This window comes from Podarcis gaigeae (assembly GCF_964106915.1).
Source record: "Podarcis gaigeae genome assembly, chromosome: 3".
NCBI lineage: Eukaryota > Metazoa > Chordata > Lepidosauria > Squamata > Lacertidae > Podarcis > Podarcis gaigeae.
Genome location: NC_139680.1, coordinates 21,414,295 through 21,438,575, shown reverse-complemented (window position 1 = coordinate 21,438,575; position 24,281 = coordinate 21,414,295). Strand labels below are relative to the sequence as shown.

Here is a 24,281-nt window from a genome sequence, read left to right as displayed (position 1 = left end):
CATGTTTTTTTGAAGCAGAATGTTTTAAAGCGGAGGCACATAGAATCCAGCTTTGGCTTCATGAATTTTTCATCTTGAAGGTTCACAAATATTACCAAAAGTCATGTTTGATTTTTTGTGTGATGAATTTTGAATTTCCTATGGTCAACAAACAGCAACTTGGTAAGAGGGCTTCCCTTGGAACTGTTAAAAAACACACTAATAGCCAATGTTTAGATTTAGCTCTGTTTACATATTTGATAAGGACTTCTGTAGGAGAATGAATAAAGCTCCAATTTCTTCTGTGGGAAGATTAGTAAAGGTAAAGGGACCCCTGACCATTAGGTCCAGTTGTGGCCGACTCTGGGGTTGCGACGCTCATCTCCGGGTCATGTGGCCAGCATGACTAAGCCACTTCTGGCGAACCAGAGCAGCACATGGAAATGCCGTTTACCTTCCCGCCGGAGTGGTACCTGTTTATCTACTTGCACTTTGACGTGCTTTTGAACTGCTAGGTTGGCAGGAGCAGGGACCGAGCAATGGGAGCTCACCCCGTCACGGGGATTTGAACCGCTGACCTTCTGATCGGCAAGTCCTAGGCTCTGTGGTTTAACCCACAGCGCAAGACATACATCTATAGAGGGGGTTGTGATGTGCCACTATCAATATATTGAAATGCTTAGCCCTTGCTGACTCATGAACTGATGAGGATATAAAAATGAACAGACATCCAGAACAGTTACGAAGCACACCTGCATTCCAGGACAGTAACACCAACAGTGGAATATCTGTCTCTCGATCTCTCGCCTTTGAAACCCAGGACATGGAAGTCACACACAGAACAGTGTCTAGATGCAAAACACAGGACACTGGGCTGGTGGAGTGATGGTACTCAGGGACAGCAAAGAATCCATTAAAAAAAAATTGCCTGGGGGCAGCAAAACCTCGGATTAGCCTTGATACGCAAACCTCTTTCCTCTGCTGTCCAGTCCTGTTTCTTGCCTCCCTTTCTGTCTAATTGATTCCAAGCTCGAACAGCTTTGGAATTAATTAAAACTGCATGGTATCATCATCATAACTAGCATGACAGGCAAAGACAGCATGAACAGCCTTGGCCCTGCGTGAAAGGAAACTGGTGGGGTGAAACCAGAGCACAGCAGCCAGATGTCATTGTAGGTTGGGATGGAAGCGGGAGCACACCTGCCCAGGCATCCACCAGCAACTTTTCAGTGTGCCATTGTTCAGTGCGGTAGAAGAATAATGTAAGCAAACACTCAGCAATGACAGAAGTTTTACTGACATGATTTCATCCCGCCTTTCCACATTAATTTGCTAGAGACATGGATCATTCCACCTCTCTGCATTTCTAACATATGATGCAACAACCACCGCCAAACTTTCCTGGGAATACATCAGAAAAAGGTGGTCTATACAGACAATTACTGCAGAAAAGGACATTTATACTTAGAACATAAATAAGACTCCCTTTCAAAACATTGGTTAATCTTGCTGGCTTTAACTTTTCCTAGTCCCAAACACTAGGTAAAACTTGCAGAATAGAAGGCTTGATTTAAGGAGAGAAATCCCAAGTACTCACTTAAGCGTTAAAAAGAAAGGTCACATTTAGGATTTTTAAAATACAAAATCAAGACAACTCAATCTCATTTCCTGCTGAAATTCCTTAGAACTGCTTGTTCTAAATGTGCTCAAGACAAAATCCAAGGCATTTCCTAAACTGGTTCTTTAGACTTTGTTTACAAGAGCCTAATGTGGGGGTTTTTTCATACTTAGATTAGTTATACTCAGGAGAGACTCAATGAAATTAATGGACATGACTGAGGTCCATTAATGTCACTGGATCTACTCTGCAAATGATTAACATTGGATAGAACCCTTGGGTAATGAACATAATTCCTGAGCAAATAAGCAAATAAGATTTTGATGCGAGAACTACAAAACAATAAAAAATTCCTGAATAAGTGAGATTGTCACAAGGTCCTTTTCTGAATACCACCTCAAACTGAGGTATGGAGGGTGATCACATGAGAAATAGCCTTTTCAGTAATGGCCCCCTGGCTGTGAAAATTCCTTGTCAGGACAGCCTCACCTGATGTCTACCTTAATGTCTTTCCAGCAGCAGGCAGAGACCTATTGTTTCAAAGGTCTTTCATCTATCTATCTATCATCATCTATCTATCTATCTATCTATCTATCTATCTATCTATCTATCTATCTATTTTTATTGAATTAATCTGGGCATTTATACTATGGTTGTTTTAGTTTTGTGGAATTTATCCCTTTGGCTTTCTGTTGCAATTAAAACTGTTGCTGTGATGTTTTACTCTCTAGATATTTGCTTTGGAATGGCTATACAGTGGTACCTTGGGTTACATACGCTTCAGGTTACATACGCTTCAGGTTACAGACTCCACTAACCCAGAAATAGTACCTCGGGTTAACAACTTTGCTTCAGGATGAGAACAGAAATCGTGCTCCAGCGGCGTGGCAGCAGCAGGAGGCCCCATTAGCTAAAGTGGTGCTTCAGGTTAAGAACAGTTTCAGGTTAAGAACAGACCTCTGGAAAGAATTAAGTACTTAACCCGAGGTACCACTGTATTGTGAAACACCCTGTGATCTTCAGAAGAAGGGTGGTATACAAACTTAATAAATAATAAAAAAACTATACTGTTTTCATAGTTTTATCTGTTACTTTATCGGTTTTTGTTTTCTTGGAATTGTGGTTCTTAATCAGTTTGATTTTCAGTATTGCTCAGAGAACTATTGTTCTTGGGCAATGGACAGATGAAATGAATGAATAGAATAACTTAGAAGACCGTCTCTAAGTGGTAAGAAGAACAGACACTTTTAACAGGATTCTACTACAGTAAAATGAGGCCAGATAATTACATTTTCCAGAAGAGATTCTGCTCCTGTGTGACATTCCTGTCTGCTGTCCAAATATTTTTTTCTAAGCCATGATGCATCAAAGCATGCCTTTAAATAAAAATAGTCAGATGGGTACTCTTCTAAATTCAGTCAACAGGCGCCGCTAATTTTCAGCCTTGAAAAATATGTCACTTACTTACTTAAGCTTTCTACACTTCCAACCGCTTTCTAAATCCAGAGCTGTTTTACAAACACAACCATGTACTTTAAGCAAAATGCAAGGGCTGCATTTCTCAGCTGTTGCGATCTGATGTGCGTGTGCGTCTTTTTACTGCTCCATCTAACCTAGGTTTGTGTCTTGGATTTCCTTTGATACTTTAAAGTGGTAATGTGAGAATAAATGATAAAAGATGTCACTGAAATCCTATGCTGTTCCGCATCTGCCGAGGACAGCTCTAATCCACGAATTATTGGACAAGATAATGGCTTCATTAGCATGCACTTCAGGGCCCTTAATACATCCATTAGTGACAGTTTTGAAGTAGCAGTGCTATGGTGTGTCATTTCCCACTGAGGAAAGCTGAAATTAGTGGGACTCCGAAATGTACAATGGGTGTCAGCTAAATGCCCTCTTGATCATAGGATTGGGGTAGGGGGTTGATTGGAGGAGTGTGGAAAAAGATCTCCAAAGCTCTTTCTCAAGTAAAGTTTCAGACCTCCACCAATCTCCCCCGTCTAGCTTTGACAAGCTTTCAGTTAAAAGATTATTGTCAAGACCCTTGAATGATGTCTCTTTTGAAGAAGAAATGGCAGATGTGTACATGCACACATAACCACTCCTATCATCATCATGTCCGAATCCTGCCATTGTATAGAAAGGCAGGTCACTGCTCTTCTCAAAACGAACGGGCCACTTAATTTACAAATGTCTGTGCCACCTGCTCTTGCTTCTCTGTAACAAGATAAAAAGGACATGCTTCTTGGGGAGGGCTCACGGATCACGCATGCTGCTCTGGAAGGCTTCCCAACACTGTGTAGTGCATAACCTCCAACATTTCTCCAAAGAAAATAAAGTTAAGGTAAAGGGAGCCCTGACCAATAGGCCCAGTCGTGGCCGACTCTGGGGTTGCGGCGCTCATCTCGCTTTATTGGCCGAGGGAGCCAGCATACAGCTTCCGGGTCATGTGGCCAGCATGACTAAGCCGCTTCTGGTGAACCAGAGCAGCACACAGAAATGGCGTTTACCTTCCCGCCGGAGCGGTACCTATTTATCTATTTGCACTTTGATGTGCTTTTGAACTGCTAGGTTGGCAGGAGCTGGGACCAAACAACGGGAGCTCACCCCATCACAAGGATTCGAACCGCCAACCTTCTGATTGGCAAGTCCTAGGCTCTGTGATTTAACCCACAGTGCCACCCATGTCCCAATGAAAATAGGGACATCCTATTCAATAACAATATAATAATAATAATAATAATAATAATAATAATAATAATAATAATTATTATTATTATTATTATTATTATTATTATTATTATTATTATTATTATTATTATTATTTTATTTATACCCTGCCCATCTGACTAGGTTCCCTAGCCACTCTGGGCAGCTTCCAACATATATAAGAACATAATAAAACATTAAGCATTTTAAAACTTCCCTATACTGGGCTGCCTTCAGATGTATTCTAGAGGTTGCTTCTTGACTTGTGGGTCACATAACTCCATACCCTCCAGCATTTCTCTGATTAAAATAGGGACATCCTAAGGAAAAGCAGGACATTTGGGGATCAAATCATAAATCTGGGACTGTCCCTGGAAATCTGGGACTGTCCCTGGAAAACAGGGACACTTAGAGGGACTGGTAGTGGCTTTTCAGAAGGCACAAGGGGGCTGGAATACACTTCTGTAGAACAGCAGAACACCACCACAGGTGACTGAGGCCGTATTAAATAGTACATTTTACACAATTCTTCAAAGGCAGCATGTAATTCACCATCTAATTTAAAACCGGCTAGTACAGGAATAGGTGCAGTTGGCACGGCACATCATTCAAAGGTGTGTGAAGATGCTCTAAGACAGAGGCACTACCTGATATTCTGAAAGCTAGGTCCAGGAGCACTCCCAAACTACAAACCTAACTCTTCAGGTGATGTTAGCCTCAATTAAGGAGAGTAGAATTCCCCATTTAACTAGTACAAAACACACACACACACACACACACACACACACACACACACACACACACAAAACGGTTAAGAATTCCCAGCCTTTACAGTCTGTGAGCTGGATATTACATGGCTAACTTGCTCAGGGGCTGAATTCTCCTGGCCATTACGCCACTGCTTTCTCCCCTGCACAGTAGCTGGAGGTTCCCCAGGCTGAAGCACCCTGTCACACTAACTGAGAGGGGAGTAGTGGTGAGCTTGACATTTAAAGTCATGCCAGCTTACTGTGGAAGAAGCCTGAGAGCAAAACTTTCCCTGGCCGGAACATCCACCTCATCTGCTGCTACTACTTCCCTAAGCCTCCTGCCCAACTTTCCTCCTGAAGTTCCAAGTGAGATTATTCCCCAGCGGCCTCTGCAATGTTCTCTCATTCTGTGAATTTTGCTGGCTGAGAAGTGGTGCCTGGATACGGTGCTACTGATTGGGAGAGTACATGGCGCATACTGCCCCTCCATTTTGCACTGCGTGCTCACTTCACTAAGTTAAAGGGGATTCACTTAACCCCCCCCCCCTTTAAGTACCTGGCCAAGCTCACAGAAAGTCACTAGCTAGAAAGCCAAGGCAGATTTGTTTCAGAATGATCACTATCATCAAGGATGACTGCATCGTAACAGCTTTAATTCTTAGTGAACTTTTTAAAAAAATGTCACCCATTTTGTTCGAGGTGCCTACAATACATTTTCTATTCTGCTAGGCTACCAGGGCTAAAAGGTATCTTACATTCAAAAGGCATGCAACAGTGGGAAAATGGCCCATTTTCTGCTAGAAAAGTCACTTCAGATATACAACAAATTTTAGAAAATGTTCCATTTAACATTTGTTTAAAAACCTGAAGCATTTTTATTAGGGATTGTAGGGAAAGATCTGCCAAAAAAGCTGAAAAACATCTCCATGTATGCGACAACGGCCACGAGACTTTTAATAGCACAAGGATGGAAGACTGAAGAAACCCCAACTAAAGAATCATGGCAAGAAAAATTGATGGATTATGCAGAACTGGCAAAACTGACATACAAGATACGGGACAAGGATAACTGTGACTTTAAGGATGAATGGGAACCCTTTACAAAGTATTTGAAGATACAACAAAGCGAACTGGACTGGTTTTGAATAAACATTCGCAAACTTTTTATTGATAATAATCAGCTAAATAGTTTGAGGATCTATACAACTGTGTAACATGCAGAAAACAGCATTTTTAGAGAAATCAAAGACTGGAACTGAGGGAAGTCGGGGTTGGGGGTGGGTGGGTTCTGCGGGGGGAGGGAAGGGGAAGGAGGAAAAATGGGAGGGAAATAAGGATGGTATGTTTCTGGATAATAGGTTTTGTTTTAATTTTGAATAAAAAGTTATTTAAAAAAAGGAAAAAAAAGAAAAGTCACTTCAGGAGAGGGTGGGTGGGAAAAGGCATAGTCACGTACGACTGACACCAACATGAAATAATCTGGTTGTTTTTATCTCCTCTGAGTGATGGTTGCCACCTGAAGTTCATCCATCGGAAGATGTTAATAACTCATTAACATGGTATAAACTGCTCACCTCAATCAGAATTATCACACACTAAAAACTAAAAAGGAACAACCAACGCAGGTAGGGCTTGACCCATCAGATAAGGCATATGCTATCACAGAAAAATACTAAATTCAAAACAGTAACCATAATCCTTTGTGCACTTACGTGCACACAAGTCTCTACTGGGTTTAAGTGGAGCTTCATTACACAAGACTGCAACCATTAAGAAGGCAGCATCTAATTTAGGTGTTCCATAATGTTTCCGCCTGTAACATTAATCTTTTCCTAAGTTGCTAGGAGCTGAAGGCAAAAAGCAAAATAATTTCCCTTTGGATTTGACAAACTTAGACATGAGATATTCATGTTCTTCCCCACCTGCAGATAAATATATATTTGCAAAAAAATATGTAGAATTCCAGAATACATATGGATAAACATGTATTATTGGTGCTCATTAACCTATAATATATAATTTCTTTCCTTGATTATCTTCATTTTGTTATAAGAAGAGCCTCATTAACTGTATTATATTTCCTAACGTTTTTATAAGAATCCAAAGTTATTCTGCAATTAGAGTAGGAAAGTCTGGGTCTGTTGCAACAGCTACTTTCCAAAGTAAAGAAATTCTGTTTGTTTTAAATTAGAACATCTCACATCAGCAGCTCCCAATTTTGGTGAGAAATGTGTTATAGCAGCAGCTGAATAAAACAATTATTTTTCTCAAAATGTCTTTAAGCGCATTGTAAAAAAGTTATAATGCAATACCATGCCCACATACTGCCTACTCCCGATATCTACTACACTGCTATTCTGTTTGTTAGAAAACACAGGGCCTTCTGTATTCCAGAAGGAGGTTTTCCTTTTTTTAAATAACTTTTTATTCAAAATTAAAACAAAACCTATTATCCAGAAACATACCATCCTTATTTCCCTCCCATTTTTCCTCCTTCCCCTTCCCTCCCACCGCAGAACCCACCCACCCCCAACCCCGACTTCCCTCAGTTCCAGTCTTTGATTTCAACTGAAGCATTCTAAGGGGCCCTAGCACCACTTCCTTTCCCATTCTTGAACTGCATATTGTTTTGAACTGTACAGTGGTACCTCGGGTTACATACGCTTCAGGTTACATACGCTTCAGGTTACATACTCCACTAACCCTGAAATAGTGTTTCAGGTTAAGAACTTTGCTTCAGGATAAGAACAGAAATCGGGCTATGGCAGCATGGCGGCAGGAGGCCCCAAACCTGAACTTTGCTTCAGGTTAAGAACAGTTTCAGGTTAAGAACGGACCTCCGGAACGAATTAAGTACTTAACCCAAGGTACCACTGTATATTGAGTGAGAGAAGCACTATATACAGCAGCAATGCAGTTTATGCCAAAGGCTTTGCTCTAAGAAGCAGGCACAACTCTTCCTTCTGTTGGTCTGGGTGTGTAGGACCCTTAACAATCTACGGTTCTTGGGGCACAATTTTTAAAGTTGCCTCAGGTGCCAAAATGCCTCAGGCAGGCCCTGTGCACAGGAGAATGGTTGTATATTCTGTTCACATGGGGTGGAGACCCACAACATATACCAAAGCCTTCTACAACATGCAAGATTCCACAGTAGGTGTTCAGAGATGTTCCTCAGCCTCCATGACGACTTGGTCCCTGAAGGCAGAATTTTGAAAACGACTGCTTGAGAGAAAGGAAAATGAAGAAACTACTAAGAATCTGTCATTACCACTTTCAGGCTATTCTTACTTTAATTAAACACATACAATATGCATGTGGCTAGTTTTTGGTTTTTTTTTAAGGGAAGAGTTATTTTTTCATATTATGGAGGCTGGAAGCAGCATCTCACAGATGCAATGCTTTCATTATTTCCAAAACAGAAATGATACTAATTATATCATCTGTCTTCATTATAAAAGCTAAACAAAACTTTTCATTCATAGAGAACTGCTATTTAGTCAATTAACAGGTAATGACCCATAATACAAAGAAGATTGAAATTGGGAATTACATTCATGTGAGTTTGGTTCCCTGGCTCCCCTCAATTTTGTTCTTTCAGTGAGTGGGAAGAACTGTCTCTTCACTAATTCTTTTCCATTAATGGCTTCTCATAACCCTTGGGAGTTGGTCCAAAAACCAGTAGAACCCAAATGAGAACAAAATTGACTTTTAAAAAGATCATTCACTCCAGTGATGTAAACAGCTTACTAAATCAATCTGCCACACGGGCAGGAATTAACTTGGCAGTGGAACAGAAATTACACATTTCAAAGTTCAGAATTTCTCAAACTGCATAATCATACACACAAAAAATCTCCAGGATGGTCTTGAGTTCAGCAGAGCCATGCATTTTAAAAACATGAGACCCATATGCTCAAAATAGGGATATCTTTCTAATTGAGGAGAACAGCTAACAGTGCACGCCTTGTATTGAAATCTGATCCTTGTGCAAGCAGGTCTCTGCTTCTCCTATAGTCATTAAAGCAAATGACTTCAATGAACATTAGGACCAAGGAAATCTTTTAAAGTACTTCCAAATGTTTATAGAAACATTGCTAGTCATTCATTAGTGCCTTCCATGCTGGCCATTCATTAGTGCTTCTAATTTCTGAATCAAAGGGAAATAACACCTCCAAATTATCCCAGAGACTATTATGAAGAACACGGTTTAATGAGAAAAGCCACCACGGTGGTTCTTCCCCACAATGAACTGGACCAATGTAAAATGTAAGAAAAAAGAATCGCACTGATGCGTTGCAAGACAAGCCCTCACATGGACAAAGGCATTTCGATGCTGGAAACAAAAGTCCAAATGGCATCCCACCTACGAGAGCCAACACTTTTAAGGAGTCCAGTTGCAGTGCTCAGAGATCAATTATTGCCATCATCTACCCCAACTTAAAATGCCACCAGAAGCTTCATCCTGCTGCCAAGTAGGACCGGTCCAGACAGAAGGAACTCCCTATGGGCCTTCTCAAACCTATAGCTGGTCACGAGATTAGTTAGACCTAAATCGGTAAATCTCCCAAGGGCTGGTCCAAAAGTTTTAATCCACCCAGCCTGAAATGTGGAAGCCGGGGGGGGGGGGGAGTTTCTGTGGTCATGCTTTATGTAAAGGCTGTAACGTTTAAACCCAGATTGGCACATGTTGGATAAAGACCACTCAGATCTAAAACGCTACTGTGCAGAATTATTATTTTTTAATCTTGGTTTCCACATGGACAATTATCTGCAAACCCTTTTCATGTGACTCAACTGGTGATGTAAAGTATCTTCACCAATAAGATTTTAGGAAATTGGGGGGGGCGGCGTTATGAAATTTATGTTGCACAATTATTTCTAATCACATCAGATTAGTCTGGAACAATCTTCATTTGCTATCATCTATTATCTCCCATTTGCAGTCTTTTTCCATGCCCTTTTCCCATTCAATATTTGTTCCTCTAAGCTCTTACATGATTTTTTCCGAAGTTAATAATATATTTGCAGTTACCGGGTTCGTTTTTCTTCCTTTTCTTAGGCTGCACTATACCTGCCTGTCTTTGAAATCTACTTGCAGTTAATCCATTCATTTTAAAACAACCTTGCTGTATGACCTGCAATTTCAGGAATCAGCTCCTATTTTATTCCTGGACGGAGATGATCTATGCCCCATTTTTCTCACTCCATGCCAATTTGAGCACATTAAGGAGCTTTTAACTGTGCCTCAGGATTAAATACAGCGACTCTTTCCCCCATGCTTGTTTGCATCAGCCAGCCGTTAAGCCTGACCTCTTTCAACTTCCTCCTTACTCATGCCACGCCAAACTTTATCATTCTTCTTTTCTCAACTGTCCTTCTGTAGTCTTTACACTTGTCCCCTTACAACCTGATCCTAAACATATCTACTCAGAAGATCACAATTTGACTCATTTCCAAACTGGGCTGCCATTACATGTGCCTGGAACTAACTGGTCACCCCTGTGATGTCCCGGCATACGTAAAATGATTTTACCCTTCACGGTTCTGCTCAGAGGTGGCTTTTTCCCATGGAAACTGGCAAAGTGGAGGGCAGGGAGATCAACAGTAGCTGTGGCCAGAGCCAGGCAGAGCCAACTATTTTGTCCCCATCCTCCTTCCTGTTGAGTTATAAAGGGCAACATAAAGACTGAGGAAGGAAGCTGGCAGTAAGAAGGCAGGCAGGTGTGAGTTGCCCGAGGGCAGACCTGAGGTTGGTGAGGCATAAATTCTCTCAGAGGATTTATAGCACTGGCCAGAGAAACACCAGCTGCAGGAATCTTGCTCCTTCCTTCCCCGACAGAAGTAACACATGGCTCTCTACTTTACAGAGAATAGTCCTCTATTTGGAGGGATGTCTGGTCTGAGTCTACTTGAAAGATGAAGAACCTACAAGCAAGAGGTGTGTGTTTGTGGTGGGAGAGTTGCCCGTTTCATTTTACATATTTGTAAAAAGCTGAATGTGGATTAAAACTTAGCAATTTAGTAGTGTCAGTTGAGAGTAGTGTCAGTTGAGAGTAGTGTCAGTTGAGTGCTGGTGGTTGCTAGGTTGCGGAGGTCCTTGTGACACGCCCTTCCTTGTGACACCTCCCTCTGGTGGCTCCTTGGTCACTAGGGCTCTAGAGGCACAGAGATCTCCTTTGGTTTGATCATTCAGCGAGAGAGAAAGTAGATGGAGATGTAAGTAGACTTTCTCATCAGCATCTGCATTCTGTGCTGATGATGCTCCCTGACAGTCTTAGGGAACATTTAAAAGATTAAGATCAGGAATGATTTAAATGCTTTTGGCCATCTTTATGACTCCACCCACTGTTTTGTAACAGTGAAGGGAAGTGACTGTGGATTCTGCTCACACTTTAGGAAAAGGAAAATTATTAAGATATCACGCCTTGGAAAAGGGCGTTCTTTTTAGGCTAGTGACACAAGAGTCACTTGATAACTCGACATGGGAGCATTAAGCATGCCCTCTGGAGAGGGTAATATATCTTCCTCCCCTTCCTGCCTCCCAGGGCCCATCTTTCAAAGGACAGCCAAAGTACAAAACCCTTCAGCACGCTGATGTTTCTTCTATAGTATTATTTAGTATGTGGCATTTGATGTTTCCCTTTTAAACATCCCTTCTCCACATAAGCAAATCCACCTCTTTCAATCAGATGATGAGAATTGTCTTATAATATCCAGAGGGTGCTATTCTGGCTACAGTATTCAAGCACTCTCTTCACAGGATACCCACTGTGATATGTCTAGGAATGTGAATTCATCTTGAGTTTTGAGTCCTGAATGCCCAAACCAGTTTAGGGATGTAAAATAGAGAGTACTGTGGGTCACCTTCCTCACATTTTAACCCTTTCTTCCCGTTTTGGTCCTGGGGAAAATCTACTCTACAAATCTGGTCTCTGCACTGAGAGGAAATTCCCCAAGTGTGCCAATGGACATTCAGATGCCCACCATCTTCCCCCCACTATGGTGAAATGAATATTTAGTTCAATAATTTCCAGTGCTCTAACAACAGAAGGGTTGTCATAGGGGCTCAAACCTAGTGTCCATTTCCACAGATGCTATCCAAATGACACTGGAAGTTCACCACCTGGATAATGGGCCAGAAAGGACTCCGACTAGAACAACGAGGCTTACCCCATTTCTCCTTCATCTGCTTATCCCCTACCTCCCCAGAATTCACGATGAAAGGTGGGGAGTACCCCTAGAATAGTGCATGGGGGCAGAAGGGGGAGGGAGAGATTGGCGGAATTATAACCCTAACGCTACACTGAATCGACACATAATGTATATACATCCCAGAACAAAGCAATTAGAGGTACACTAGGTAGCTTGTTCCTGAAGTAGAATTATTATCTTTCTTTATTTATACATTACCTGTTAGAGAGGCCATTTGTTCTAACACTGTGACATTTATCCCAGTGGCCATGAGTTCCACAGTTTAAGCAAAGCTCTTAATACACAAAAAGATACAGTTGCTGCATGAGGTTATGCCTCAGGTCTGCATATTGTAAACAGGTAGCAAATGACACCCCTTCTTATAAATTTCTTGAAGAATATTAAAAGAGAGAAGTTGGTTTCCTCACAAATTAACAAGATTTGTTAGAAATTAAAATACACTTAAAAGGCTTCTTTTATATGAATTGACCTCAGATTCTGCTCCCCACCCATTCCTGCTCTTTAATTCCAAGTGCTTGGACTGGAGGGGGGGGATGGTTAAATGATTTCCTGGTTTTGATGAAACGCAGAACTGTCTTAATCCTTAAAGTCAAGAGGCATCTTCTGTGCCACTTCATCATTGTGAAAGTGAATTAAAGAAACCTTTGATGGATAATGCTAAGAGTTCACTTCTTCTTGCTATCCATGGTATGTCAAAAAGACAGCCTATAGAGGAAAGTAAAATAATGATTCTGTACCAAAAACTAAATGGCCTTTTGTCAAGTGCTGCAGAGTTCAGTTACGCTTTTATAAAATGTATAAATCTGTCCTATGCTGCTATGCTTGTGTGGAAATGCCATCATCCTTAGCAACACACTAATACAGTGATATTTTATTATTATTATTTATTAGTGGGTACTGAATACATTTTTGTTTGAGAAGTCTTTCCCTGAAGTGTGGCTCAGTCGCTTTATGGAATACTAATTGTATAATAGTAGCAATGATTTCTCTTTTTTTATAAAAAAAATAATCTATTTTGTATTTTACCTCATTTTATCTTATTGGACACCACTCTGATAACTTGGGCTGCGAAGCAGTTTATAAAACTGTAACATAAAAATAAAGTTCTATTGACATTGATAAGGGTTGTGCAACTGCAGATCTTAGTACTGTAAAAATATGTCCCACTATGATGAGAGCAAGGAGTAAAAAAAATAGAATTTCAGTTTAGTGTTTATATATGGAAGTAAGAAATCAAGAAGCTAGCATTATGGTCATTGCTGATGTATCTGCTAGTACTTCCATATTCACTTTATTTAGAAAAGCAGCAGCAGTTGGAATCTTTTACTTTTTCTTTTTCCTTTCCAAGGGCAAAATAATTACTGGAGAGGAACAATATCATCTATTTTTACAAAACTAAAAATATGCATCCTCCCAAGACCAATTATGTAACAGAAAGGAAAGGCCTGCAGTCAACAACTTCTAATTTCCCAGTAATGCATCTGATGAATTTCATATAATAATCCATCAACCAAGTTTTATCAAATCTCTCTCTTAACTTACCTTTTCTACACACGGAGCAGTTCACAGACATGACTTGAAATGTAATCTTGTTTATGTAGTGAATGGCTCTTCACCAAGGGGAGAATGGATAACATAACACAAGTACTGAGGAAGAGGAAACCAAGCTGCCTCAAGAGTAGACCGTGGAATAATTAAATCTGGTTTATACAGAAACACAGGTGGGCATGCATATGTCTCAGCATTCGAAACAATGTATACGCCCGGTACCCACTCACCTCTAAAAGGAATTAAAGGGCTATAGCAGGCTTCCTCAACCTCGGCCCTCCAGATGTTTTTTTGGCCTACAACTCCCATCATCCCTGGCTAGCAGGGCCAGTGATCAGGGATTACGGGAATTGTAGTCTCAAAACATCTGAGACATGATGGGCCTGGCATGCTGAGTTCTATATGCATATACCCCATGCTTATTTAACAAGCAAATATTCTGAACCACTGACGCTGCTGAAATGGTCCAACATGTAATTCTTGGAGGTATTACAAAGCATTGATAATGTCTTAGTTCTTCAACTCAGAATGTCGGACAAAAATCTGCACATGCAGTCCCTCTCAAGGCTAATTTGTAGGTAACAAGAGTATAGGTTTGTTCAATGAAGAAGAAGCTTTGACAGCAAAACACAAGTCTTAAGTGATTTGTCTGAGGCATGCTTAGTGCCTAGGAGTGAACTGTGCAACACTCCCAAAAGGTGAGTTTATGTGTACAGGAAATGGCCTGTGTGCATTTTGAAGGAAGCAGTGGAGTGGCATAATCTCTGATCTCCTTGTGACCAAGCTTAGCATCTTCTTGGCTGAGCCATTTTCTTTGCAGAAGGGGTGGTGAACCTGCGGCCTTCCAGATGCTGTCGAACTCTAACTGGTTTTTGTTTTTAAGGAAACAATGTGACACAATCAAGGCACCACCCAACTGCAAGTCATCTGGCAGAACTGTAACTACTAGAGGTGCCACATAATGTCTGTTCCACATTTTTAAGAACTCAGTTGCTTAGTGTGGCAGCACCCACACTTTGAGAATCCCTACCTATTGAGATATGGATGCGGGTGGCGCTGTGGGTTAAACCACGGAGCCTAGGACTTGCCGATCAGAAGGTTGGCGGTTCGAATCCCCGCGACGGGGTGAGCTCCCGTTGCTCGGTCCCTGCTCCTGCCCACCTAGCAGTTCAAAAGCACGTCAAAGTGCAAGTAGATAAATAGGTACCGCTCCAGCGGCAAGGTAAACGGTGTTTCCATGCGCTGCTCTGGTTCGCCAGAAGCGGCTTAGTCATGCTGGCCACATGACCCAGAAAAACTGTCTGCAGACAAACGCCGACTCCCTCAGCCAATAAAGCGAGATGAGTGCCGCAACCCCAGATTCGGTCATGACTGGACCTAATGGTCAGGGGTCCCTTTACCTATTGAGATAAAGAAGTCGCCTTCACTGTATTCTTTTTGGCGCCTACTAAAAACATTGCAATTTAGACAACCCTACCCAGATGCTTAGAAAATCCAGGTAAAATTTTTAATCTGTATTTTAGAATTTTAACTTTCGTATTTGGGTTGATTTTACTGTTTTATGCTTTGTAAACTGCTTTGAGGGTTTTTGTTTTTACAATCAAGCGGTGCACAAATTTTATGAAATACCCAGTAAATAAATACACATAGGAATGTAGAGTAATGTGGTGCAGATTATTTCATATTACCATATTCCAACAGCCCATTGCTGTTTCTTTCCCTCTTTCCTATAACCAGGGACTGATTCAGGCCACTGCAGAGTTTAATTTTCTTTTGAGAAGTGAGTGCTTGAAGCCCAGTGCATGGTGTAAAAATCTATTAATTAAACAAATAAGACCTTGAGAAGGATGAAAAGGAGGTGGTAGCTAACACTAGAAACACCCAGTAAAATGAAACATAAGGAGCTGTTTTCTGTTGTTTTCGGCATCCAGCACACATTTTCTTTCAGACCCAAAACCTGCCAGTTTTTGCTTTTGGGTTTCAAGGAAGTTCTTTACGTGTTCTGTGGAGCTGGTTACATAAAACAAATTTAGGAGTTACTTTGCCAAAGTTAAGTGGTCACTTGATTTCCACGAATTGCTCTGATTAACCAAGACCTTATATAGCGGACTGGCGGAGCTAGACCAAATCTAACCATAATAAAGTCTCTTTTAATGAGTGAAAATACTGAAAGTATGATTTGCTATTAAAACTGAGTGAACCACACATTATGTTTTGAATGTTCTTTCCAGTTTTCCAGCAGTCTGTGGCTCTAAAACAATGGAAAGCTTTCACTGACGGGCAGGAATCCAGATATTCTGTAATTGCCCAGCCTGATTAAAAACGACTCTTAAAAGATGTACATACATTCTATCAACATCGTAGCATTTGATTATTAAATTAATGTAACTTGCACCATTTCCTCAGGATTCTCATAAACATGCCATCTGAAATATATAAATATATTTGACATTATCCTGCTGATTAAAAAGAAGAATTAAACCATCCATCTACCCTAATTTTCAGTGGGAATTAAACGTGCAATTTTATCTGAAATGCACTCTAGTATGGATGTCAATGACACTTATAATGGAGACACAAGCTAATCACTTAAAAGCTGTCGATATAGCATCTGAAATGGTGTGGGGATGTAGTCATCTACACTCTCTAATCATGCTATTAATCCCAGTGCTATCATCTCTTATCTTCCCTAGATTTCAAGTAGTGGCAGAGAACTGCTATAAAACTGGGCTTAACTGCATGGTAGAAGGTAGACTGTCAAATCATTTCCACTCAGGGGTAAAAGCACCAAATAGGTGAATCTACCCTTATTGTATATATAGCATCTCATAATGATGGAACTTGCCATATATATATATATATATATATATATATATATAATGCTTGGAAAGAGCTATCAAGCATTTAATATAGAACAGCATTATTTTTAATTTAATTAAAAATTGCATATTTTTGCAATACAATTCTTTGCAGTAATTGACAAAGTACCAGTTGCCCAATGTTTGCAAACAGGCTAATCTTCAACATATTCACAGCATTTAAAAAAAAAATCATTTAAAATTTCTCAACATTTCTCTCCTCAATACCAGCATCACCAGCAGCTGTAAGAGACCAATTAAATCTTCATTTGGCACATGGTTCAATGAAAAGAAAGGAATAAAGACTGAAAGATAGGTTCCGTAAAGTATAACAAAATACAATGTAACTGTTACTACAATTTAAATAATATTAAATGGACTTGACTTAATTTCAAGCTGTATGTCAAAAAAGACCATTGACCTATTGCAAATGGAATATCTTCCACATAACCTTTATATATTGGGTTGCTTTTGCCATGTATTTGTTTACTTGTAAAGCAGAAACAGGCTATTAAGAAGAAACATTTGAGTAAGTGCATTTCTAGTGCAGACCCTGCAGGAATACAGCTCAGCCAAATGAAACATAATTAGGGAAAACAAAATGTGAAATTTTAAATCAGTTCACTAATGATGTATAAAAACATCAGTATCCCTTATTTTGACTGGCAAGATGTGTTCTTTTCATTTAGGGAATTGTGAAGTAATTACTCCATACCAGGCGGATTGTCAAGCAGAAACAAAAATGGGGCTAGCGCGTGTCTGTGTGGTGGGAGGAATAATGATGGGAATGTAATGAAAAGGATCTCAAAGCACATCTGCAGCAGAACTTCCTTGCAACACTGGCCAAGGTTCAACCAAAATGAGGCAGAAAAGCTCGTTTCAAAAACTGATAGTGAAGGAGCTCTCCCTGCACGTTTGAACCATTTTGACATTGCGTCGCTGTGCTTCCAATCTCCCTATCTGAGAGAAAGCTGTCTGTCACACACAACTCCGAAATTAGCCAGGCTTTAAAGACACAAAGCCCCTGAGAGAGAAATCAAACCACTCTTCTTATGAACTTGAGATGGTTTATATGAGGGATATCTCATGCTAAACATGACAAGAGCTTATAGTCTTCTGCCTTGCTGGACTGAGGTTTTCCTCTATTTAAGTAGATTTTATATCCGCTTGTTCCACATTAAACCTGACAATCACAATTATAGTGTCTAAATGAAGCTTTTAAAGAATGAGAATTTCTCTCCCTCTCTGGGTGTATATATGTTTATTTACACCAGGGTTTCCCAGCCTCGAGTCTCCAGTTGTTGTTGGACTACAACTCCCATCATCCCTAGCTAGCAGGATTAGTGGTCATGGATGATGGGAATTGTAGTCCAACAACAGCTGGAGACCCAAGATTGGTAAACCCTGATTTACACACACGCACCCATCAACCTACATAATAAATCATATATAGATGCTTCACTATCTCTCTTTATCATTGAGCAAATTAATCTGATAAATAAGAAGATAGTAAAATCTAACTCACAGGAAAACAGCTGCCCACCTTACAATTTATGCAAAACTGTAGAGCTAATTCATTGACAGCTGTCATCAGTTAAAACTAATACCTGCTTTAATCTCTACATTTGAACTCAAGACAAAGTACATGTGGTTTCTGGGGAGGTGCACCTTTTGGGCACTATACAAACCCTGATTTGCTTGGCTTCAGAAAGAGGATAGCCTCATGTTCCTTTAGACCATAACTTTGGGCCTACAGATGCCTACAGATATTTATGGTAAAACCACAATGGGAATCATGATGACAAACCCTCAACTTTTAAAAAAATGGATGGGCAAATTATTTATCTCTAGGAAAGATTTCAACACTTGGAGGTTGCTCCAAGCTGCTTTTTCTGGTCAACCAGTAATAAATAAATTAAAAACTCTAGAATCAAAATGAGGCACCCTGCCAAAATATTCAATATTTTCTTTAAATTTTGGATTGTGAAATCTCTTTAACATTTTAAATATATGGTGTTATATTTAACATTTTTTTACTGAGGAAGGGAATAAGGTATGAACTTAATTTTCTTGGAAATAATAAATATATGGATAGCAAAGATCCTTCAAAGTCACTTCATCTCATATTTTTTAAGAAGTAAAAACCTGAAAATACTCAAGTACTTTGCTTTAAGAAATCAGGGTGTGAAGCAACTGTTCTTAAAAGCTGGACAATTGGAATGAATTTCCTCATATGCAAATGAAAGGTATTTAATAGTAATGAAGTTTCTTTGGTATCAAGCTACACGAAAGATTTTAATATATAAATTAAACATGGGCACTGTTCATGTGTACAATTAGCTTAGCAGACTTAATGGAGCCTTTGTGGTCTTCTATACTGACTTAAGAGATTTTTCTTAAGCTCCGTTCTATTTCAGTTTCATATGGGGAACACTAAATACTTGTTAAGGAGAGACAGGTTAATTTGAAAAATAAAACAGAGCACACAAAGATTAAATTAAATCAGCACTCTAGTGCTGGGAGGAAGAATGAATTTCCAAACATAACACGGTTGCATCTGATTTCTGCAGCAGTTTTAAAGAGATGTCCTAGAATTCACAGAAGCAATGCAAGTCAAAGCACCTCTTCGCTTGTTACCTTCCAGGGGGTAATCTCAACCTAGCGTGAGATACAGTCATGCTTTGTCCCTGCGGATATGGCTGTATGTAACAGGTGATGTGAGCTGCTCTGTTTTTTTGTTTTAAATAATGTAGCATCATCCCACAAGCCCAACCTTCCCTCAGAAAGCAAATGCATTTTCAACGACATGGTCAGGGAGAGCCGCTGTGTTCTTATCAGATTCAGAGTTGCCCAGAGAACATAACAAGGGAATACTGTAAACTAAAAGAAACTTAACATGCAATGTCACACTTAATGTTCACATAGTGGACTGTCAGCAAGGTATATATGAACAGCACTACACAACAATCCACATAATTCTCTCAATTTTTTTTTTTGTCCCTGGGGCAGATTTGAGGGGTGGGCTGTGAAGTCGATATGAGGGAAATAGATGTGTGTTTAGCGGAAGCATGCAGAACCCCTATGGGATTTTCTAGTGCAGATTTCCTGCCATCCTAATTTCCCAACATGGATCAGATGCATTTGGTTCTTTGGATCAAATAACTACTGCTCCTGGCCTGATAGTCTCTTGGAGAGTTAGTACCAGATCACAGGTCAATTTCAATCAACACACTCTGATGTACCACCTTAGAGGCTCTTGTTGGGTTGGCTAACCTTACCCAGTGTCCAGAGCCAAGTAGAATGTTAGCCCAGTCCATACACACCCACACCCACACACCACGCTGAATAGGAGGAAATTATCAAGTGTCATATAACTGATTCAAAAGCCACAACTTAACCTAGAAAAGACAATGGGGTGGTTTTTACATAAGTGTTCCTCACGAGAGGGGAGGGGGACTCTAAGGCAACGAGTGACAGCTGTCTCATGCACTTTGAGATGTGTATCTTTGCTTGTTTGAGGTACCCTACAAAATGTCAATCAGTGCTGAAACCAGTGCATAGCTTCCCCCGACTTCTCAGAGGAAGGAGTTTGTCATCTTTATGAAAAGCTGCCACAGAACACAAGACAGGAAACCGGTGCTGGAATACTGGCAGAGGAACATCAGCACTGTGAGCACTCTAACTGGCAAGGCCACCTCTTATGTAGGGTTTTTGGCAGAACTTGAACATTGTTGACACATTACGTCTCCAAAGTACACATAACCCCAAAGTTGTTGTTTAGTCATTTAGTCGTGTCCGACTCTTCGTGACCCCATGGACCAGAGCACGCCAGGCACTCCTGTCTTCCACTGCCTCCCGCAGTTTGGTCAAACACATGTTCTATCCCAGAGTGCAAAGTACAAAGCATGGAAAGCATGAGGAATTCTGGGCTAACTTACCTTTTGGATGCCAAGGATCCGTAAACTCGTACTTTCCCACACCAACCGTCCGTAGCATCTGCACGCCATTTGTGCTGTCCTGACTGCCCGTCTGGTTAGGAGGAAGCTGAGGAGCAGCCTGCCCATTGGTAGCCGGAACGCTATTAGGTAGGGCAGCTGAAGGCAAAGCAGGTGGTGGTGGAGGCAGGATAGGACAAGTCATATGACCATTCCCTACTGCACTGTGGCCCGGGTGAGTCACCTGACCAACCCCAGTCATAGAAGACATTGTAATGGGCTGGCTGTTAGTGTACAGAGGCTGGCTTTGCAGGTTCACAACCATGTTACTCAGAGGCTGTGAAGGCTGCTGCTGAAGTTGGTAATGAGCTGGCATTAATGGAAGCTGGGGGGTAACGTGAGGAGGGAGTGAGGGTGTAACTCCAATGACAGGGGCTTGGACGTTCACGGCTGGGCTGAAGGTCGGAGGTTGAGTCATCCCATAAGAATGAGTGATAAGAGTTGGCTGGCTACCTGCTGCAACTGTTGTAACCCATGGAGCTGTACCTGGAAAAAGGAAAGCTAGCAATAAGAACAATTTTTGGAAAAGGAAGGCCCAATACTCTCTCTCTCTCTGTACAATGCTGCTAGTATTCAATTTCCCCTGCTGAGCCTGTCCCTCCTGCAAGCCCAAAGGAAATGGTGGTGGGGAGACGGATCTGGAACCACTCCAAACTGGCAAGTGCCTGGAAGGACTACGACATGGCAGGAGAGTGCAAATGTTGAAAATAGTGATCAGCTAGCAATACAGAATGTTTACAATGTTATGCGCTTTGCAGCTTTGTGTAGCTTAAGTATATGCTTCCAAGAAAATTATCCTCTTTCCCCAACGTGTTTTCATGGCTCCCTGACAAACACTTGGCGCGTATAATAACCGTGTTGCAGCCACTACAAAGAGATTGTAATTAGGCGTCTGGCATAGCTGCACATTGTATGATATGTGTCTGGAAGCTGGAAATCATTTCAGGTGGCTCTGGACATAAAAGGAGTTCTTAACATATTATGCAGTGGTGAGTTTTTGTGTTTGTTTGCTTGTTTTCTACCCTGATGGAGAAGGGAAAAGAAAATGCTTTAATGAACTTGCAGGCATCTTAATACATTTATATTAACCCTGACATAGGAGTAACCTGAGGGGGTCTTTACAACTAGAAAGAAAAGCCAGCTGTAGCATGAAAAAAGGACTTGTGATATAGTCTTATTTAGAGAGGTAATTGGAGAAAGCATATTGAATTTGCCTTGAACAATCCCTCCACCCACCCACCCACCCAACAGAATTACAAATAAGGCTGAAAGAATACCTGGGTTTTCAGTCTCCCTCATCTGTTTGGATGGGGGTTCGTCTGTGTCCCAGGGGGTAGACTGATTGATGGGTGTCTGTCCCCACCTGACGCTGGTTGCTAATCCTTGTGGCTGATTCTCTGTCTTTGAAATGCAAGGCGTCTGTCAGGGAACAAGACAATACATTGCATATTTAGACTAATTATATATATGGTGTTTTTTCCAGTATCACAGTACTTTTTTTAAAAAATCATAAATAAATATAAAAATGTGCACCCCACCACCGAGACCATTCTATTGTAACTATTCAACTATTCAACTATTCAACCTCCCAAAATTTAAACACCTCTTGCGATGGTTTAACAGCACAAATTCTACAAACACCCTCCATATCTCCTAAAAATCATTTCTCCTGCGTATTCCCTGTCTTACCTTAATGGCACATGTTAATTTATCATTAATAGCTATATCCCACACCTCTTTATTTCCAGTCGTCCATTTTTTATTCTGTTTGGCCCTTCCACTTCCTAGCTATAAGAATTCGTGCAGCTTTCATTAAATTTGTGAGCAAGTCCTTCATAGCCTGTGAACCTTCCATCCTATCATAAATTGATAGTAATGCTACCTCTGGACTTTTGGTTAGCTTTAACCCAGTGATTTCTGTTATCACCTTAAACACCCTTTGCCAAAAAATAGTACATATTTACATCCCCTTTAGGCTAATATAAATGGCATCTGTATAACTTTTCACATGTTTTTGTAATATTTTATAAATATATATAAATTCATATTGCATTTAGCCATAGTTGGACACAGAGGCAAAACAATTATAATGTTCTATTTTATGGAATGATTAATATTTATAAACAACATAACCACCATTGCTTTAAAGCAACAGTAAAAAAAATCTAAACACTTGCCACAACTTGTAAGCCTACAATTCGCTACAGAATTTTGACAATGCTGGTGTAATGTTTCTGATACTGGTCTGTCACAGAAGTCCGTATGCTTCATATCTAATTATTGATTTATTGGGGACTTCATGTTTTGCCATCATACGTTATGTTTTGCCATTTAGGTTGTGTCCAACACTGGTGATGCTCAGAGTAAACTTTGAATTTAATAAACATGGCTAAACTAGCACCATTAATTTCAGTAAGTCCATTCTGAGCAGAAGTTAGTTGGATGCAACCCTTAATTTCATGCTTCCCATTAAATTACATTTTGAAGCTTGAATATATGTTCAGACAAACAAGTTGTGCTTGGTTCCATTCCAAAAGATGAAAACCAAAATGAACAAAGCCCCAAGCCCATTGCATTTGGACATTCTTGAAAAGTGGATTGCGACAAATTACTGCAAAAGAGGTCTTAGTATTTAATGTTCAACAATCCCTAAAACTGAACCAATAATGCAGAACCATATAGGAGTTGGCTGCAAAAGTGCTTATAATGGAAATATTTTAAAGCTAAAGCTGTTAAAAGAAACTGTAAAGTGTTGAAAAGGGCAAGGTTCACTAATCATGAAGTGGCGGCATAATCAGAAAGACAGCTCTGTATAAACAATCACACAAAACTAAATGTTCAACATGATAACTGCTGGGCTTTCCTGCTCTTCCCTGTATATTTGCCAGGGGGCAAAAATAGGAGGCTTTCAGAGATGAAAAACCAACCAACCAAGTCCTTTTTGTAAAGCTACCAGTGAACTATGTGAATGAATGGTTTGGTTCCCTTGGTTTTGCTCCAGAAGCTGTCAGAAGGCAGACACTGGCCTAGTTCATGTGATACGGTATGTCTAGGTAATTTTGGCATACAAGCAATATATAAATTAATAAACAATATACAAATGATAATAATAAGCCGAACTATGGTTTGCTGCGACCACGCGAACCTACTGGCTCCCAGAGAGAAGCTCCCAATTGCTTTGCTCCTTTTAGGTGAATGCTTTGTAGCAGCTAAGCCAAGGTTTAGTTTAGTGTATCATCCAAGCCCACAATCACAGTGAAGCTCCTCCTTAACACATAAGCTTGTTTGTTGTTGGCTACATATCATGGTTAAGGAAAACTATGAAAGTGATGTCCCGGAGGGGGGCAACATAACCCCCAAAACCTAAAAAAAAAATGGGTTTTTTCCTATTAAAAAAAAGCTCAAACAATTTGTCTGTGTCCAGATTTTCACTTCTTGAAATACGGCAACCCTAGATCAACCACGAACTTGGGTTTGGATGACACATTAAGCACCAAACTGAGCTGGGAAGACTGGGGAGGAGCAAAGACCCTGGGAGCCAGCATGTTTGTGCTAAGCCATAGTTTGATAGAACGTTATGTGCAAATGAGACCATTATGAGTGTCCTTTG

The 24,281-nt window shown here is 40.4% G+C and overlaps 1 protein-coding gene across 2 annotated transcripts in view; it reads right to left on the bottom strand.

Annotated features, from left to right (window-relative positions):
- Positions 1 to 24,281, bottom strand: part of KLHL29 (kelch like family member 29) — a 384,113-nt gene that overhangs the window by 130,997 nt on the left and 228,835 nt on the right. For both annotated transcript variants that reach the window (XM_083730231.1, XM_083730232.1), the window contains exons 4-5: positions 21,949 to 22,090; positions 20,615 to 21,157 (exon numbers count right to left, since the gene is read on the bottom strand). In XM_083730231.1, the coding sequence (XP_083586357.1) occupies positions 20,615 to 21,157; positions 21,949 to 22,090 (685 nt within the window). The remainder of the gene's footprint in view (positions 1 to 20,614; positions 21,158 to 21,948; positions 22,091 to 24,281) is intronic.